Here is a 16,938-nt window from a genome sequence, read left to right on the forward strand (position 1 = left end):
TCCCTAAATTAATTTTCCAATGATGGAGGTTTAAAAGAAAAGAAAATAGGTCATAGTGCAGAGAGGAGTGTTACGTATGTAGGTAAAGTAAACATAAATGTTACCTTTAAAATTTGAGTGATACCTTTGAATGTTACACAGTAAACACAGTTCGAAAAGTTGAGTCTGTAGCTAAACAGGTTGTACATGTTACTTACCTTTAAATGTTGAATAGACTTTATGTTCCTAAAGATAAAGTGATACTAAGTTACCTTACTTTGAGTTCTGTACTTGGTTGATTTTGAAATATTATAATAAAGTTCACTTCCTTGATTACTGCCTTGGTTATCTTCATAACTATAATTCCTGTGTGCGGTAGCTGCCAGCACCCACCTTCCAAATTTAAATTCAGCTTGCTAGTCACCCAGTGTGTGGCCTGCACAGAGACCACAAAGATTAACAGGTTGCTTACCTGTAACCGATGATCTTCGAGGGGTCAACTGTGCAGTCACACACGCCCGCCTGGCCTTCCCCACTGCTGGCATCTTCCTGTTGCTATTCTTATTGTGATGTGACCTGCTAGTGGTGTTGGAAAAGAACTGAGTGGGGGTGGGGTTTACCTCGGCTCTGAGCATGCTCAGTAGTCGTGTGCTCAACAGAGCTGAGATAGACTCCGCATAGAAGAGGCTATCCTTAAAGCTTTTTCAGGCTTTCCAGTGAGGATTTGACGCAGGCACAAACCCAGTGTGTGACTGCACAGATGACCACTTGAAGATCATCAGTTACAGGTAAGCAACCTATTTTTATTCTCTCCCCCTCCACTATCTCATTATGCACTATAGAGGGGTGGCCAAACAGTGCCTTGGGAGCCACATGCAGCTCTTTCACACATATTGTGCGGCTCCAGGCAGGGCGGCTGGGGAAGTGAATGGGAGGCATGCCTCCCCAATCAGTCTTCCCTTCCCCAGCCAGTGTTCCCCTCCCAGGGTAGGTTTGAGCTGGGGGGGAGCAAAGAAAGAAAGCAACTTTAAATGTGTTCTCAAAGCCCCCCCTCCCGGCCAGCTTGGAGAAGGCATTTGTCTCTTTGAATCCCTTCTCCAGAGCCCATTTTTCGGGTAGGGCAGGGTATAAATTTAATAAATAAATAAAATAAGCCATCCAGCTTGGGGGTGGGGGCTTGGAGGACACATCTAAAGTTGCTTTCTTTCCACCTCTCTCTCTCTCTCTCTCTCTCTCTCTCCCCATCTAAGTTAAATGTGTTGTCAAGGCCCCGCCAGACTGCTGTACCAGCCAGCTGGCTTGGCTCACATAAGGCATTTGTCTCTTTAAATCCCTTCTCCAAGCCCAGCTGGTGTGGCAGCCGGGGCAGGAGGCCTGGGGAAAAAATTTGAAATTAAATGGAGAACATATTTGAAATTAAAGGTGTTCTCCAAGCCCCCTTCCCCATCTATTTACTTTGTTTTTTTCTCTCTCCCCCCTTCCTCCCTCCCCATCTATTTGCTTTCTTTACACTTTTTTTTCTTTTTCTCTCTTTCTCCCTCCCTCCCTTTTATTTCTCTTCCTCCCTTCCCCCTCCCTCTCCCCCCATCTATTTGCTTTCATTATTTCTCTGCATGTGTTTCTCTTTCTCTCTTTCATTCCACCTCATTCATTCTTTCCTTCCACCTCTCTCTCTCTTTCACAAATAAATATCATTAGCAAACAAATATCATTGGACAAATAAATGTCATTATCAATATCTGTTTTTACCCCTTTTGTTTTTATTTTTGGCAGTGTCCTTTAATGTTAATAATATTTCCCAATAAAAATGTGCGTGTAATATTTGTTCATGTCTTGCGGCTCTCAAACATCTGACGTTTATTCTATGTGGCTCTTACGTTAAGCAAGTTTGGCCACCCCTGCACTATAGTCTACGTGGGGAAAAGTCCTTTGATTTCTAAGTATATTTCTGAAATGCTGTAGAGCCACCTGGTGGTTAAAGGCAATATCTCTGAGATTTCAATAGGAAAGACCAGAAATTTGTCCGGGATGTAAAGTTTTGTAAGCACTCAGCTCCCTAAGGGAATTAAGAAATTCTGACACTTTCATTTGAGCCACATGGGCACCAAGATCACAACCAGGTCTGAGGCTTAAAGGGATGTCCTCTCTCACTCCTCATGACTACTCAAGTAAGGAAGAAAGACGTGTTACTGTTTACACTTATCCAGGCTCTCTGTACATCAAGACATATCTAACCATCTCCCAGTTCACCGGGCCATTTTCTCATCCCAGATTCCTTTCCTTAACTGCACAGAGAAGAAACTGCTTAAACACAGAGAACATCACAACAGAATTGTTGACACAGTCCTTAAGAAGCTAGCAAATTTGTGAAGGAAAAATAGAGTAAAAGAACACCCATGTTAACACATATGCAGAGAGAGAGAGAGAGAGAGAGAGGATTTGCTTGAGCAGATGGCATTCTAAATGAGTTTTCATTCCAATCCATATATTGATAGTGAAGTCAGCAAAACCTGAGGATACTTAAATCCGCTGATTGGAGGTGTGAATGGACAAGACCTTTCTACAAACCTGAAAAATGATAGAAGGGGCAGCTGTAGTTTTAAGCTGTAGCTGTAAGTGGCTGTTGCTAGGAAACCACAGTATTCGAGGCTCGGTTCTGTCAGTAAAAGGCAAGGGGAGGGGGCAGGACTCTTTCCAGGCCTAGTTTGACCTTTGAGGCCAGGTGTGGCTAGACCAGGTCTGAGGCTTAAAGGGATGTCCTCCCTCATTCCTCATGACTACTGTTTCCACTTATCCAGGCTCTCTGTATATCAAGACATATCTAAGCATCTCCCAGTTCATTAGGCCATTTTCTCATCCCAGATTCCTTTCCTTAACTGCACAGAGAAGAAACTGCTTAAACACAGAGAACATCACAACAGAATTGTTGACACAGTCCTTAAGAAGCTAGCAAATTTGTGAAAAAATAAAACCTTCCTGCAAGAGTGTATTTCATTGTTTGCTGTGAGTCTGACACAGAGAGAGAGGATTTGCTTGAGCAGATGGCATTCTAAATGAGTTTTCATTCCAATCCATATATTGATAGTGAAGTCAGCAAAACTTGAGGATACTTAAATCCGCTGATTGGAGGTGTGAATGGACAAGACCTTTCTACAAACCTGAAAAATGATAGAAGGGGCAGCTGTAGTTTTAAGCTGTAGCTGTAAGTGGCTGTTGCTAGGAAACCACAGTATTCGAGGCTCGGTTCTGTCAGTAAAAGGCAAGGGGAGGGGGCAGGACTCTTTCCAGGCCTAGTTTGACCTTTGAGGCCAGGTGTGGCTCAGGTGTGACACTCCAGGTGGGGATTTTGTGGTGGAGTCTGAGGACTGCAATGTTTGGGGAAGAGAGAAGCTTCAGCCGGTTATTATGTCATAGAGTCCACCTTCCAAAGCAGCCATTTTCTCCAGGGGGACAGATCTGTGTCGTCTAGTTCCGTTGAAATACTGGGCGATTTCCGTGTCTCACCTGGAGGTTGTCAACCCCAGGCCTGGCTGCAACCACTGGGTGACTCGATACCGCCTGACGTGGCCTGGCAGCAACCACTGGGTGACTCGATACTGCCTGACTTGCATGACTCAACCAGTCCTGGCTTGCTTGTCACTGTTCAACAGCAGCCACCCTATGAAATCCAGTGTGGTGCAGCCGTTAGACCTTCAGAGTAGGGTACAGGAGACCCAGGTTTGAATCGCCATCTTGCTGTGGAAGCTCACTGGGTAGTTATGAACCAGTCACATACTTTGAGCCTAAGCAACTTCACAGGGTTGTTGTGCAGATAAAAAGGAGAATAGGAGAATAGTGTGAGCTGCTTTGGTCCCCACCATGGAGAAAGGTGGGGTGTAAATGAACTAAATAATAAATATAGTTAGTGCCACATAACGTATTGTTGGTGATGGGAAGTCGCGCCAAGTCACAGTTGACTTATGGCAACCCCATAGGGTTTTCAAGGCAGTTTAGAGATGATTAGAGGCTGTTTGCCATTGCCTGCCTCTGCACCACGACCCTGGTATTCCTTGGTGGTCTCCCATCCAAATACTAGCCGGGGCCAGCCCTGCTTAGCTTCTGAGATCTGACAAGATTGGGCCAGCCTAGGTTATCCAGTTGAGGGCAGATAAAGCATTACATCCTGAAAATTCTGTGTTTCTAATACAATTTTACTGTTTTTCAGTATTCAAAAATTATTTTGAGAAAACGTTGGGAGAGCATTTGGAATTAACCGTAGAAGTATGTTACAAATCTCACCGGACTGGTAGAATGCAATTATAGAGATATTAAAGTGGCTGTTTTGTCCATTTTTCTGCAGATTTTGTGTTGCAGGTTTCAGTTGATTGCAGTTTTATGTGTCTAGTGAGCACGACCAATTCATAACAATCTTTCCTCCCCTCACCCTTAGATATCAAAACCTGAAAAGGTTGCAATTCCAGAGCGTTATGTTGAGCTGGAGCCTGAAGAACCTCTCACTCCAGAAGAATTAGCAGCAAGGCACCGTAAGGCAGAGAAAATAAAGACTATTCTTACTAAATCAAGGTCAGATTTCTATAGTGTGTGAATCTTGTTTGTTTTTAACATTTAAAACTGAAAGAAGCCCATACCGTACCACAAAAGTATAATTATAATTTTATATACCATGGTACTATATTTATAGGAGCAAATGCACTGGAAACCAATTGCATGTTTTGTATAGCATGTTTGTATTTTGATTTGCCCAAGAGATTGTGCAACAGTTTACGGAATCACTCACACTGGCCAGAAACAACTAACTGCTCTAGCACTGAGTGAATTTCCAGACCAAGCATAACCATTTATGGAACAATTCTAGCAATTTTATTTTTGTTCTGCTTATGGTTCTTTGTATCTAACCCACAGTTAGAGCCAGTGGCACACACACGGGATTTAACAGCAGTGTCGCTTGTGTTTGGTAACAATGGTTTCAGATTTTAGCAGTTACTTGCTGGGTTTCTAAACCTGGTTTACACTTCGCTTTGCACTGAAGTTTGGTAACTGTCAGAATAAGCGAAAACACTTAATATACGTCAGAACTGTTTCAATTCATATATCTGCACCACAGTTGCTGATAATCAGATGATGCTGGTTCAAACAAAAGAATAGATCATTTCTCCTTTCTCCCCTCCCTGTCTCCTAATGCTGCCAAATATTTTTACTACCTTTGAGAAATGGAAAGTCCAAATATAATTAAGAGACTAAACACTATCTCCTGTCGAATCCCTAGTTTTCAGGAGTATCATAACCCATATGAGACATTGAAGATATTTCCACTTTAGACTATGGATTTGGAGTGTGAGTGAATGTTGTGTACATCGGATGCACTTAAGATTAATCCCCCCCCCCTATTTTCCTCCTAGTATGCACAACCTACAGCTTCCAGTTTCTCAGGACAAACACAACCCAGCTAATTTAGATTCACAGTTGCAAGAACAAGAACGCATTATTTCCATATCATACGCACTGGCTTCTGAAGCCTCTCAGCGGAGCAAGGAGGTGGCAGGTATTGCTCAGTTATTTATAAAGCAATGTCTGTGACAATGTGATCTCTTATTCCTCCTGATACAACTTCTAAGATTCTGCTCAGCACTACGGACCAATGAAAAACCTAAGCCCTTGTCTGCACTGATAGGCATACCCAAACTAGAGCTATTTGGATGTAGTCCAGTGCAGACTGGAGCCAATGCATGTCTTATACTGTTTGCCTCTGCCATATTAATCTGTCAGGGAGGTTGTCACTGATGGTCACTAATGCCTAGAAGACTCAGAAGTAGTGTGTGAGGTGAGGAGCAGTGTTCCCTCTAAGCTGAGTTAGTGTGAGCTAGCTCACAGTTTTTTAGCCTCTGGATCACACATTTTTGTCTTAGCTCAGGAAGGGATGGCTCCAGAGCAAACTAATTTATGCAGCAGCCAAATCGCTCTTTCACAGCTTTAATGCCAGCAGCTCACCAAGTAGAATTTTTGCTCACAAGACTCCACAGCTTAGAGGGAGCATTGGCACTGAGGAGTATGGAAAGGAAGCAGGCCAGTCGGTATTTAAACAGGAATTGTTCCAAAACAATTGTTGCACTTCTGCTAAAGCATGGCAGGTCCTTCCAATCAGACCCTAATGTACTGGTTAAGATCTAGGAATGAAAATAGCAAAAAAAACGCAAAAGCCTAATCTGAAATAGTTCGAAACATGCTACAAAAGCTTGGATAGAAATTTAAAGATGGAGGATTAATTATTCAGCATTATGTCAATACAGCTTCAATGAGCCATGATCTCCTGGTAGTTTCTCTGCACACTGAAGTCAGCTATCAGTTTTCTTGCCCGCAACAAGGCCTCCTGGTAGTTTCTCTGCACACTGAAGTGCCCGCAACAATGCAGCTATGAATAAGATCAGACTCTGTCATGTCGTCAGTGAAAGTCCATATGTGTTCCCTGTTCTCCATATGCTGTGCTTTACCATTATGTCTTCTAGTACATCGCTTCATCTCTTTTTCTGTCCACGTACCCAGAACATCTCATAAAAAAAAAATGCTGAAACTTGGCTGTTAATATTACCCCAAGATTTAAAACTAGCAATTGGTTTGGAGGAAATTGTTATTGGTTTGGTGGAAATTGTTATTGAAATTTTAGGTATGGTAAAAGGGAAAAACATTATTTGCACAACATGCATTAAGACTCCTAGTACGATACGGAAACAGTAGATGAAGATGTTCTTACTCAGTATTACTTCCTAGTTACCTTAATGCTTTAGTGCCTCACTAATACTTTCAGTGGCATTTTTAGTTCATCTGTCAGGGCCAGCATTGCCTCCAAACTGCCCAGTAGGCTGTCTATTGTCTTATTTTCTTTGCTAATTTTTATTTCTATCAGGCAGATAACAACAATTTTACATCTTCATACTATAATTGAATTATCATACAGAGGCCGTGGTCAGACGTGCCATTTGGTGTGGAGGAGAAGCTAGCCTATTTCACCTGGTTGAAATTGACACGGCGTTGCACGATCACACATCCTTTGTAGCTGTGGGCTCAGCCCGTCACTGCCCCATCAGACAGCACATGGCTGAGTGGGTTTTTTTTTTGCCTTTTGTTTCCCATGTGCATAAACAAGGAATCACACCTCCGCACTGAGGGTTCCCATGGAGTATGCAGTTATGTGCATACTGCTAAGCGAGGGAGGGAAACTGGCACCGAGCCAGGATGGAAAGAGAAGACCATCCCGACGGCATGAGTGTGTGTTTGAGCAATCGGACAGGAGAAAGTCCATCCACAGCCCGTCAGCAAGCATTAGGACCGGACTTTCCCTGTTGTCTTTTAACTTCGCTTCCGTGGCAGGGCATCATGGGGTGCTGACGACTGCTGGACCTTTCCCAGATGTTGTTTTCTGATCATGCCCTTTAGATCTGTCAGGCATTTGCAGCTGAGTCGGATCTAAAGGCACGTCTGACCGGGGCCCTAGTTATGTTTGGTGGTAATGGTGTAAATGGTTCAGTGGTAAAGACTGAGTGCTTATCCCGTTCTACGTACACATGATTACCAAGGACCAAGGCCTGCTTTACTTAGCCATTAAAAGTCTGCTCCCAAAGGGAAGTCAGCACATCAGGAAGTTAATCAGGCTCTGCTTTTGATGCTCCTCTGGGGGAAGAAGTTCCAGCCCTGTAGCTAGGGAATTTTTTGGAAGGGGGCCTGGGGGGGGCACCAGCTAATTAAATCAAAGCACAATGCAGGTAGCAAGTTGGGGCACTTGGGGTTAGCCCAGGAAGGAGGGGCCCCAGAAGAAACACGAGGGGGCCAGGCCCCGTGGGCCCCATGTTAGCTACGGGCCAGAGTTCCACAGTTGCCTAAGGAAGGACTTCTGCCATTATAGTATTAGAAAGAAATTTCTCTTCCTAGTAGCATTTTGGTGTATATGACTCCATTTCAAATTAAAGAAAGTAAGTAAAGCAAGAAGCCTAAGACTCTTCTGTCAGTGGGAGACAGTCCTAAGAGTGCCCAGGGCTGCTCAGCAAGAAGCAGCACTTCATACTTACATATATTCTGAGAAATTTCAGTTTTCCCTTAAATAGAAAAGAGCTCATGGCAACATCACTTAAGGGTGTCTGGTAGACTCTTGGAAGGTAGAAGTGAGCTAAAGCTCCAGTGGATATTTTTTTTTGCCCCTGTTCATTGCAAGCAGAAGATATATAAGTAACTAGATTAGATTTTAATGGGAATCAGATCACAGGATCCTGTCTTTGTTGGGTGCAGAATTTGTATACTTTTTAATGCACAGAATAGTAAAGGTACTTAGCTCACCCAAGACTGTGTTGTCAAGCACATGTGTCTGTTTCTGTGTGTGTGTGTGTGTGCACGCATATGTAAAATCATAGTGCCTAATTCCTGTGTATGATCCCTTCTAGCTCCGCAATTGACCTACCAATCTAATGTACCCTCACCTTCTGTACCTCAACCACTCCCCTTAAGCAATGGATTTCACTACACATTTGTCTAAGCGCCTTAAAAGTAAGGATTAACTGCTCTTGGCTTGCCTATATTGCCATTAACTGTATGCTTTGACATTGTTGGACACTATGATGTTAAATAATCCTAATCAGTGCATGTAAAATCAAGTGCTCTTGCCTACTACAATAACAAAATTCTCTTATGAAGCGCATATGAGCCTACAGGAATAGATAATAACTGCTGTGAGGCCGAGAAATGTTTTTGGCCACTACCTCACCAAGGCATAATGTTTAATTGTCAGATGTTTAGACCTGACATTTTAGCAGCAGCCTAAGGAATAATGTACCTAGAAAAACTTGTAGATGAAATAGTGTGTTCGCTAAGTAGCACAAATAATATCTTCACATGTAGACTGAGATGATGAGAGCCCTTGGAAAACAGATTAAGGATGGACTTTGTAATATTAGGGGGGAAATATACTGTTTTATGGTATTACAGTTTGGTTAAGTGCAGCTGGGAAAATGCTATATGTTGTCAAATGTTCAAAGTTCTAATTTCAAAGTTCTTGATACAGATTGATTCAGATGGGTAGCCGTGTTGGCCTGCAGCAACAGAACAAAGTTTGAATCCAGTGGCACCTTTAAGACAAACAAAGCTTAATTCTGGGTATCAGCTTTCTTTTAGGAGCCAGGCCAAAGCATTTTTGTTTACTCAGCCTTTAATTATGGACTCGATACTTTAAAATAATTTCATAGTGTGCTTTTAGTCTGATTTTTTTTAAAATTCCTTTTAAGCTGTCCAATGATTTACCTTTTATTCTTTGGCTGAGTTTTATTGTTATCTTAAGCCATGTTGAGCAGGTTCCCCAGGAGAGGTGGCACAAAGATTCCTTAAATAAATACATAAATATAATAAAATAAACTACATACTGGGCTTGGGTTGCCATGTCTGCTTTGGCAACCAGCGGGAGAGGGGAGGGCGTGGGGAGCAGCCATTGGGTGATGGCATGACATCACTTTGGGGGAAACCTGCAATTGACATTGTGCCTCTCTAGGAATTGAGCTGAAGATTTCCTAATTGATGTTTGGCAATTCCTAGAAAGGCATAACGTCACATCTGGGTTTTCCCCAGAAGTGATGTTATGCCATTAGCCCAGCAGCCTTTTTTCCTCCTCCCACCACCATTTGGAACAGCAGCAGGAAATGGGAGGCGGAAGCAGAGGGGATCTGCTGGGGGACTGACAACCCCTGTCTTGGACTGATCCTGGATCACCTGTGAGCTGTAGGCCAAGACCTCTTTGGCATTTGCCATTCAGCTTGTGCCTGTGGCTACGCCCAGGCCTAAATACCTGCATGCTTTTAAGGTTCCTTTTTTGTTTGTATATTTATAGGTTTATTTAAATCAAACAAAATTTATTATATCGTTTTAAAAACCCTGCAACTGGAAGTGAAACAGAAGCTCAATCTACGTGTTATGCAGCTGGCAGAAATTGTTTCCAGTATTCCTGATCTCTCTGTCAAGAGCAGACTTAGACCTTTTGCAGGCAGGTTATAGTCCCTTTAGCCTTGATGCTGTTGAGATGTGGCATTTCCCCCAGCTTCCCCATAGCATCGTGTTGCACTTCTGCACCTCCCAGGCTCCCCTTGACTTTTCTCCAGTTTTCCCCAAAACCACTTCACTGCAAAGTCTCTGAGCAACTCCTTTGCATGTTAGGCCACACACCCCTAATGTAGCCAATCCTAATGAATTTCTGGTGTTGGGTGTGGCCTATTGTGCTAATGAGCTCCTGCTGGGCGTGGCCAGTTCAGGAGCCAGCCGGAACTCCGTTCCTGTGCGTTCCTGCCCAAAAATAGCCCTGTCAGTATTCCCATTCTAAGCTTTAAAAAAAGCAACACCTCCTGCTGTCTTGACTATGTGTGTTGTCAGAACAGATGTGACAATATCTGTTAACCATTTTCTGTTTCTTTTCGTGCCAGCAAAAGCAGTGACTGATCGCTGATATCTGGCATCAACCAGCCAATGACTTGGAGGAGGACAACAAGGAAGCTGGCAGACTCACCTTCATTCGCTTCCTTAATTTTTATTTGAACGCATTGTACACATAACTGCAACGAGGGATTTTTCTACACATACACAAGAGAACAATTTAGTTTATCTTTGTTCTGGGCTTTTACATAAACAGCACTTCTAATGTACAGTGTCAACGACTAACATTGGCCGCAACCCACCATATAGGCAAGGTCACATGTCCTATTGGTTTCCATAGGTCTTCAGGGTATGCTGGATTGTAGCCAGTTTTTTTTTTTTTTAGAAAGAGAATATATATTAGATTCTTGTTTTAAAAAACCAAGGGCTGCATTCCTTTTTTAAAAGTACCTTTAAGTCCAAACCCATGTTGTAAAGACAGTTTCTTGCTTTTGTTTTTAAAAGGCAGTTTTTAAGCACATAGCACCGTTTAGGTAAGAGTAACCTGAGTCTGTCTCTAGTTTTTCAGAGTTGATAAAGCCTTTATGACCACCGATTAACAATCGAATGGGATATTATTAAAGTATTTAAAATGTTGATGCTTCTGGAATCTCATGTCAACACTAAAAGGCAGAAATAAAATTTGCAAAGGGTGTATTGCTATTAATTAGTAAACTGTTTTTCTAGATTATAACTCTGACCCAGGCCAGTCCAAGAACACAATGCAGTGTTTTAGAAATGCATTTTTTTTAAAAAAAAAACAAAGATTCAGACTATTTAGGGGGCAATTCAGTCTCACTGCAGGAATGGTGCCCACGCCCAGAGGACTCCCACATGGATTAATAAGAGTTCTGGTTTGCTTTTTCCCCTCTTCAAGGCATGAGCGTGTCATTTGCAGAGAACACAGAAGGCCATTAGAGGCTCTGAACTTCAGTACTTGCATACTCATTCCTTGTAACAGCCTGTTGTTCTGCTTGTGTATTTTTATGTGGAAGAAGGAAACAGGTTTATACCGATTCCTGTGAGAATCCTGGCTAGTGGTCGGTGTGCCTAGATTGGATCATCAAACTGCACAATAAAACCATTCATAGAATAAGACATTTCATTCATAAATATCTGTGCTCTTTTTCCTCATGTTTTCAGTAACAAAAAGTAAAAAAAACAAACCCCAGCCTGTTAAATGTATGTATTTTTGTGTTAATTCATCTTGTGCCCACAGTCTGGCTGAAACAATGTATTTTCTTGAGTCTTCAGCAAAAGGCTGACCATTAACAAGATAAGAAAAAGAGTTAAATGTATTGCTGATGCTTCTCACTTGGAAAAACTGTGTCTGTGTGTGCTTGAATTGTGTAGGTTGCAGGTCTTCTAATACGCGGTTTGCATTGGGTTAAGTTCAGCAAATAGAAAATTCTAAATTCTTTGTATTATGAACTTTTACTCACTTTTTTGCAGCATTTGCCTGTAGCAGTCTTTTTATGCAGAATGTATTTAATAATTCATTATAAAATACAATATAAGATCATTTGGTCTAGTTGTAGAATTCGTAATGTGGTAGCCTTAAAATTACATGGCACCCTCCACAAGAAGACCATGGTGAATGGCCCCGTTATTGCAAGAACAGTCCCACGATGCCCCCATCTGCCATTATGAAAAATCCAGTCTTAATGGAGACTGCAAGCAGATCCAGGGATCCTTCAGCAGAAGGAGCTGACAGTCATGAATCTCCCCAGCTTTCATTTCCGCACAACAGTCCTTTCTGACTCTAGGGAGATTGACTCCCAGGCTCATAGGATCCACATGGGCTAATAATGATACAGGGCAGGCGAAGGGGTCAAGGATTTGTCAAGGGGACAAAATCACTCTTCCATCTATGGCGCTCTCCTCCTCCCTGCAAGCCACCAACCAGTATGGCTACTAGTCCACTTGGGTCACACAGCCCCAGGATTGGCAAGGGCAGCTGGGGGAAGGGGAAAGCGGGGAATATCTGTTATACTTGCACTGGAACCAACCCGATAAAACTGGTTAAGGTTTGCAAGTGCTGAGTGTTCACCATGTAGAGGTTGCTTTCCGTAACACAGATTGTCTACTAGTTAGCGTTGAGATGCTAAAATCTCCACTTGCAGGACCATCCCATCTCTTTTCTTAGAAGTGTTTGTGTGTCCAGCGGGAAATTGAGAACTTTGCCTTCTTACGGATAAGAATTAGGAAGGCCCTGAGGTTTCACATTCCCACTTATTGATGAGTTCTTGCAGTATAAGAGAAGTGCACTGTTAAGGATTAAATGTGTAAAAAAATTAGCTCAGGGTGTTGATGTCATGTTGGCTTCTCAAAATAAGAGGCATAGAATAGGAAGGTATCAGTCATTCTGTATTTAAAAAGTCCCACTGGGAGCATCATAGGGTTGCCAAGTTGATCTTCGCCGGGAGCGGTGGGCTCCCGGCTGGCGTCTGGCGCACGCGCTGCATGCACATCACCCGGAAGTGACGGGAGGGCGCCAAGCACGCTGGGGGTGGGGGCACGGCCATACAACGGGAAACCATAGAGTTTTCCCTTGGATGGCCATGGCCCTGCCCCCAGCGTGCCTGGCGTGGTCGCGTCACTTCCAGGTGACGTGCACGTCAGGGTGGAGTTCCCCCCGGGGCCCGATCTGGTGGCGCCGGGGAACGGGCCTCTGGGGCGGGGGTTTCCCCGCCCCCCAGGGGGACTTGGGATCCCTAGAGCATCAAGCCCTTCATTATATATAAACAAGCTCTCTGGATGGGGACACATACGTTCTGTTGGACAAGCAATTGGTGAAAGTAAGGGGTTTTAATCTAGTAATCAGTGGAAGGTGCTGACCAATATGGATGGCTGCCACGTTCTCCTTCACTCAGCAGTCTCTTCCTCCAGTCCCAGGGAAGTTGATGCTTGAGGTCACTTCGTCTAATATCCATGCCAGCAATGAGGAGGGGAAGGAGCAAAATTACCTCTCCTCTCTCCTGTCCAGGGAGCTGTGCTTACGAAAGAAAGATCTCACCTCCTTCAGTGCAGGCCTTAACCCTCACGGTTACCATATTTCACAGTTTGCAGTATATATAATTTTTTTCTCTACACAAAGATATAAGAAATGTCTTTAGTAGCTGTACCCTTTTTCTCAGTCTCACATCTGTTATCTTTCTAAGTGCTAACAAATTAATTCTAGTACAGTCCTGATTCCCCTTTCCTTTTGTTTGGGGTTATTTAGGCATAGCCGCTTGAAGAAGTTACACACACACGAGCTGACATATTTCCATTCCCACCGCTAATGGCACAATCTATGCAATGTTACATCCATTTAAGCGCATGAGTTTAGAATGGAATACTTCAGCATAGGATTGCACTGTCAGGTAACTAAAGATACTGTCTGTTTATCAAAAAGAAATCAACAAGTGATTAAATAAAAATTCTTACTCTATTTTGACTATACTTGGAAACTAGAGAAATATATTTAGAAAATGCAGTTTATTTTTTAACGAACTCAATACTGCCAGTGTCAAGTCTGTAATATTTTGCCAAAATCAAATGATTTTATTTTTTGCCTTTATAAAAACGTTGAAATAAATATTTTGCAAGAAAGCATTAATTTAAATAAAATGTAACCGTTTGGGAAAATGTATATGTGCATATTAAACTATTAACGTAACACTTATATCTGTCTTTTTGTTTTCATCTCTTCACCTGTTTGTTTGCTTTTTATCCAGAATTCTGTTTGTGCTTTTGGTCTGAACTATTTTTGGCTGCTTCTAATTGTCATTCTTACTGGCTCAAATTACAGTGACCTTGTGGGACAGGAATCGATATTTCCTATTTCTACAAACTGTATGTCATTCAAGACCTTGTGGTTAGCTCCCTGTCCTCATACAGATGTAACAGTGCTCCATAATTTAACATTATACTGGTAAAAAACCCTGTTTAACACAGTGACTTAAATGTTAGATTCTGGCTATAGAATTCTCAAATTCAAACTCTGGTCAGTCGTTATTTCTTAAAAAGTATGCCCTGCTTTTCTACCCAGTGGGTACCCAAAGTGACTTATATCATTCTCTTTTTTCTCCATTTTGTCTTTACAACCACCCTGTGAGGTAGGTTAGGCTGAGAGTGTGCAACTGGCCCAAGGTTAATGAGCAAGCTTCCATGGCAGAAGGGGGATACATATCTGTGTCTCCTAGATCCTAGTCCAAGATACTGACCAGTGCCCTACATAAGCATGAAGCTGTACTTAAGTCTGCAAGTTACTCTCCAGTTATACTAATCCATAAGGCAAGCTGTCAACTTAAAATAGGATTAATCACAATCTGTTCTGGGTTTAAATTAAGGTGAGAGATTTAACTTTTGGGATCATTCCCATGATCTGCATGTCTGAATGTGTCTCTTCAGTTTATTCAGGAATGGTCTGTTCTGTTAAGATTTTCCATCTCTGCTTCATGCAAAATGATAAAAGTAGCATGCATCTGTCCCTGAATCATTTCAGAACTCATTTGATAGCTGCGGAATTTTGTCTTCCAGTAGGGTGCATATGAAAGATTTAATATCTGTTACAATTATGCTAGGCATGATTTTAGCATTCTTGAAGTATGCACTCTCTCACGTGTACCTTTTCCCCAAGACAGAAGCCCAGGGAAACACTTTATCATTCCTAAAACCATTAAAACTTGTTTTCAGTAGATTTACTTTAGTCTAAATTTTACTCCTTTTCCTGGCTGGCAAATAATTTCATATCATATTATTTATACTTGATTTTATATGGAATAGTTAGACAAACATACATAGCCTGTCAGTCCTCCTTTGCAATTATGGCAAAATATTATACAAGCCCTTTTGCAGAAGACATTAGCCAAAGAAATGTCTGGCAGCTTAGGCTGGAATTTTAAAGGATTCAGTAACAAAAGCCTGCAGCCCAATATGCACAGTGACAGACTCTTAATTAATTTGGTTCACACTATGACATAAGAACATAAGAGACGCCAATGTTGGATCAGGCCAAAGGCCCATCCAGTCCAACACTCTGTGTCACACAGTGGCCAGGAATACCAGGTGCCATCAGGAGGTCCAGCAATTTATGGTATGAATCAAATGAAGCTAGTGGTGGGGTCATGGGGTGCTAAGAGCATCTTGCTTGCATGCATAAGTTTCCGGGTTCTTTCTTTCTTTTTAAAAGGATCATGTAGTAGGTGATGTGATCTGACTCCCCTTATCAGCCAGCTTCATGTAGATTTGCTGCTCTTTTTAATCAACTAGAGTAATGCTGAAAAACAAATTTGTTTTTAAATTTCCATTTGCTCTGTAGTGAGACCGGACATAATCTGAATCAAAGTGGGCAATGCAGCCATGAAATGGAGTGATACTGTGGGCTACGACTGGGTATATTTCACCAAAAAAAATAAGGCAGACAAGCTCAAGAAGCCTATGAACCTATACATTTTACTATTATAAAACAGAGCTTATAGAGAAAGGTTAGCAATGGCATTCTGATTTTGGAGCTCCTCACGTGTAAGTTAGCATGATGTGTTCAATGCTACTTGTTTGAGATCATTATTAATTTACATGCCGTTTGCTATTTTTGTACTGTATTTTTTTTAAAAAATCAGATACCTCTAATGAAACACTTATCCATTTATGTCATCCCCATTGCCACTTTTAAATGAGCTCTCTAAAACTGGATGAGATTTAGGGCTTAAACCTTAAAGGCTGTTGTCCCTTAACAGTAAGCAGAGGTATTGAAATAGCGGAGATACAGTATGCTGCTAAACAGCACTTTATATTCTTCCATGAGTTTCTCATTCTTTTAAAAAACTTGGGTTCTTCTATTGACAGTTTGTGATGCCCACATTTCACTGTTGAGGAACAATCGAATCGATTGAATTCCAAAGTACACACACAGCGGCAAATTTATTTTAAACATCTCCCCTGTTATTGGTGCCTTCCTAAACTCCCCAAACTTTTAAAACGCTGTTTGGAAGTTGCAGAAAGGTTACACGTTCCATCGTTTCTTCCAGGGAGTTTCCGTATCAACAACTATCACTAAATGCCCTAATGATTTTTAACTGCTTACCTCTTGCACATGTCACTACTTGGACAGCCTGGTATGCCTCTTAGATCCATCTAGCCTGGGGTGACGTTTGATACGATGTTCGATGTTGCTAGCATATGGGAACAAACACCAATACACTATATGCGCATGTGCAAATCCCCTTATGCCTACTGTCAGGGCTATTTTTGGGCAGGAACACACAGGAACGGAGTTCCGGCTGGCTCCCAAGTTGGCCACACCCAGCAGGAACTCATTAGCATAATAGGCCACACCCAACAGCAGAAACTCATTAGGATTGGCTACATTAGGGGTGTGTGGCCTAACATGCAAAGGAGTTTCTGCTCCAAAAAAAAGCCCTGGGTTTTGACAATAAACAAGGTAAACAGAATAAGAAGCAAAAGGTGGGTGTGGCTGGATGACCACACTTCTGGTAACACGGGGATGTGGCCTAATGTGCTAATGAGCTGTGCTGT

The 16,938-nt window shown here is 42.2% G+C and overlaps 1 protein-coding gene across 1 annotated transcript in view; it reads left to right on the forward strand.

Moving 5' to 3' along the window:
• The window catches only part of LOC107122122 (pleckstrin homology domain-containing family A member 7-like), an 84,921-nt gene extending 74,415 nt beyond the window's left edge, over positions 1-10,506 (forward strand). Inside the window, exons 19-22 of the mRNA XM_015425155.1 lie at positions 4,409-4,542; positions 5,379-5,521; positions 8,409-8,511; positions 10,428-10,506. Coding sequence (XP_015280641.1) covers positions 4,409-4,542; positions 5,379-5,521; positions 8,409-8,500 — 369 coding nt within the window. The 3' untranslated portion in view covers positions 8,501-8,511; positions 10,428-10,506. The remainder of the gene's footprint in view (positions 1-4,408; positions 4,543-5,378; positions 5,522-8,408; positions 8,512-10,427) is intronic.
• Positions 10,507-16,938: the final 6,432 nt, after the last annotated feature.

This window comes from Gekko japonicus, unplaced genomic scaffold, assembly GCF_001447785.1.
Source record: "Gekko japonicus isolate JY-2015 unplaced genomic scaffold, Gekko_japonicus_V1.1 scaffold4088, whole genome shotgun sequence".
NCBI classification, from domain to species: domain Eukaryota; kingdom Metazoa; phylum Chordata; class Lepidosauria; order Squamata; family Gekkonidae; genus Gekko; species Gekko japonicus.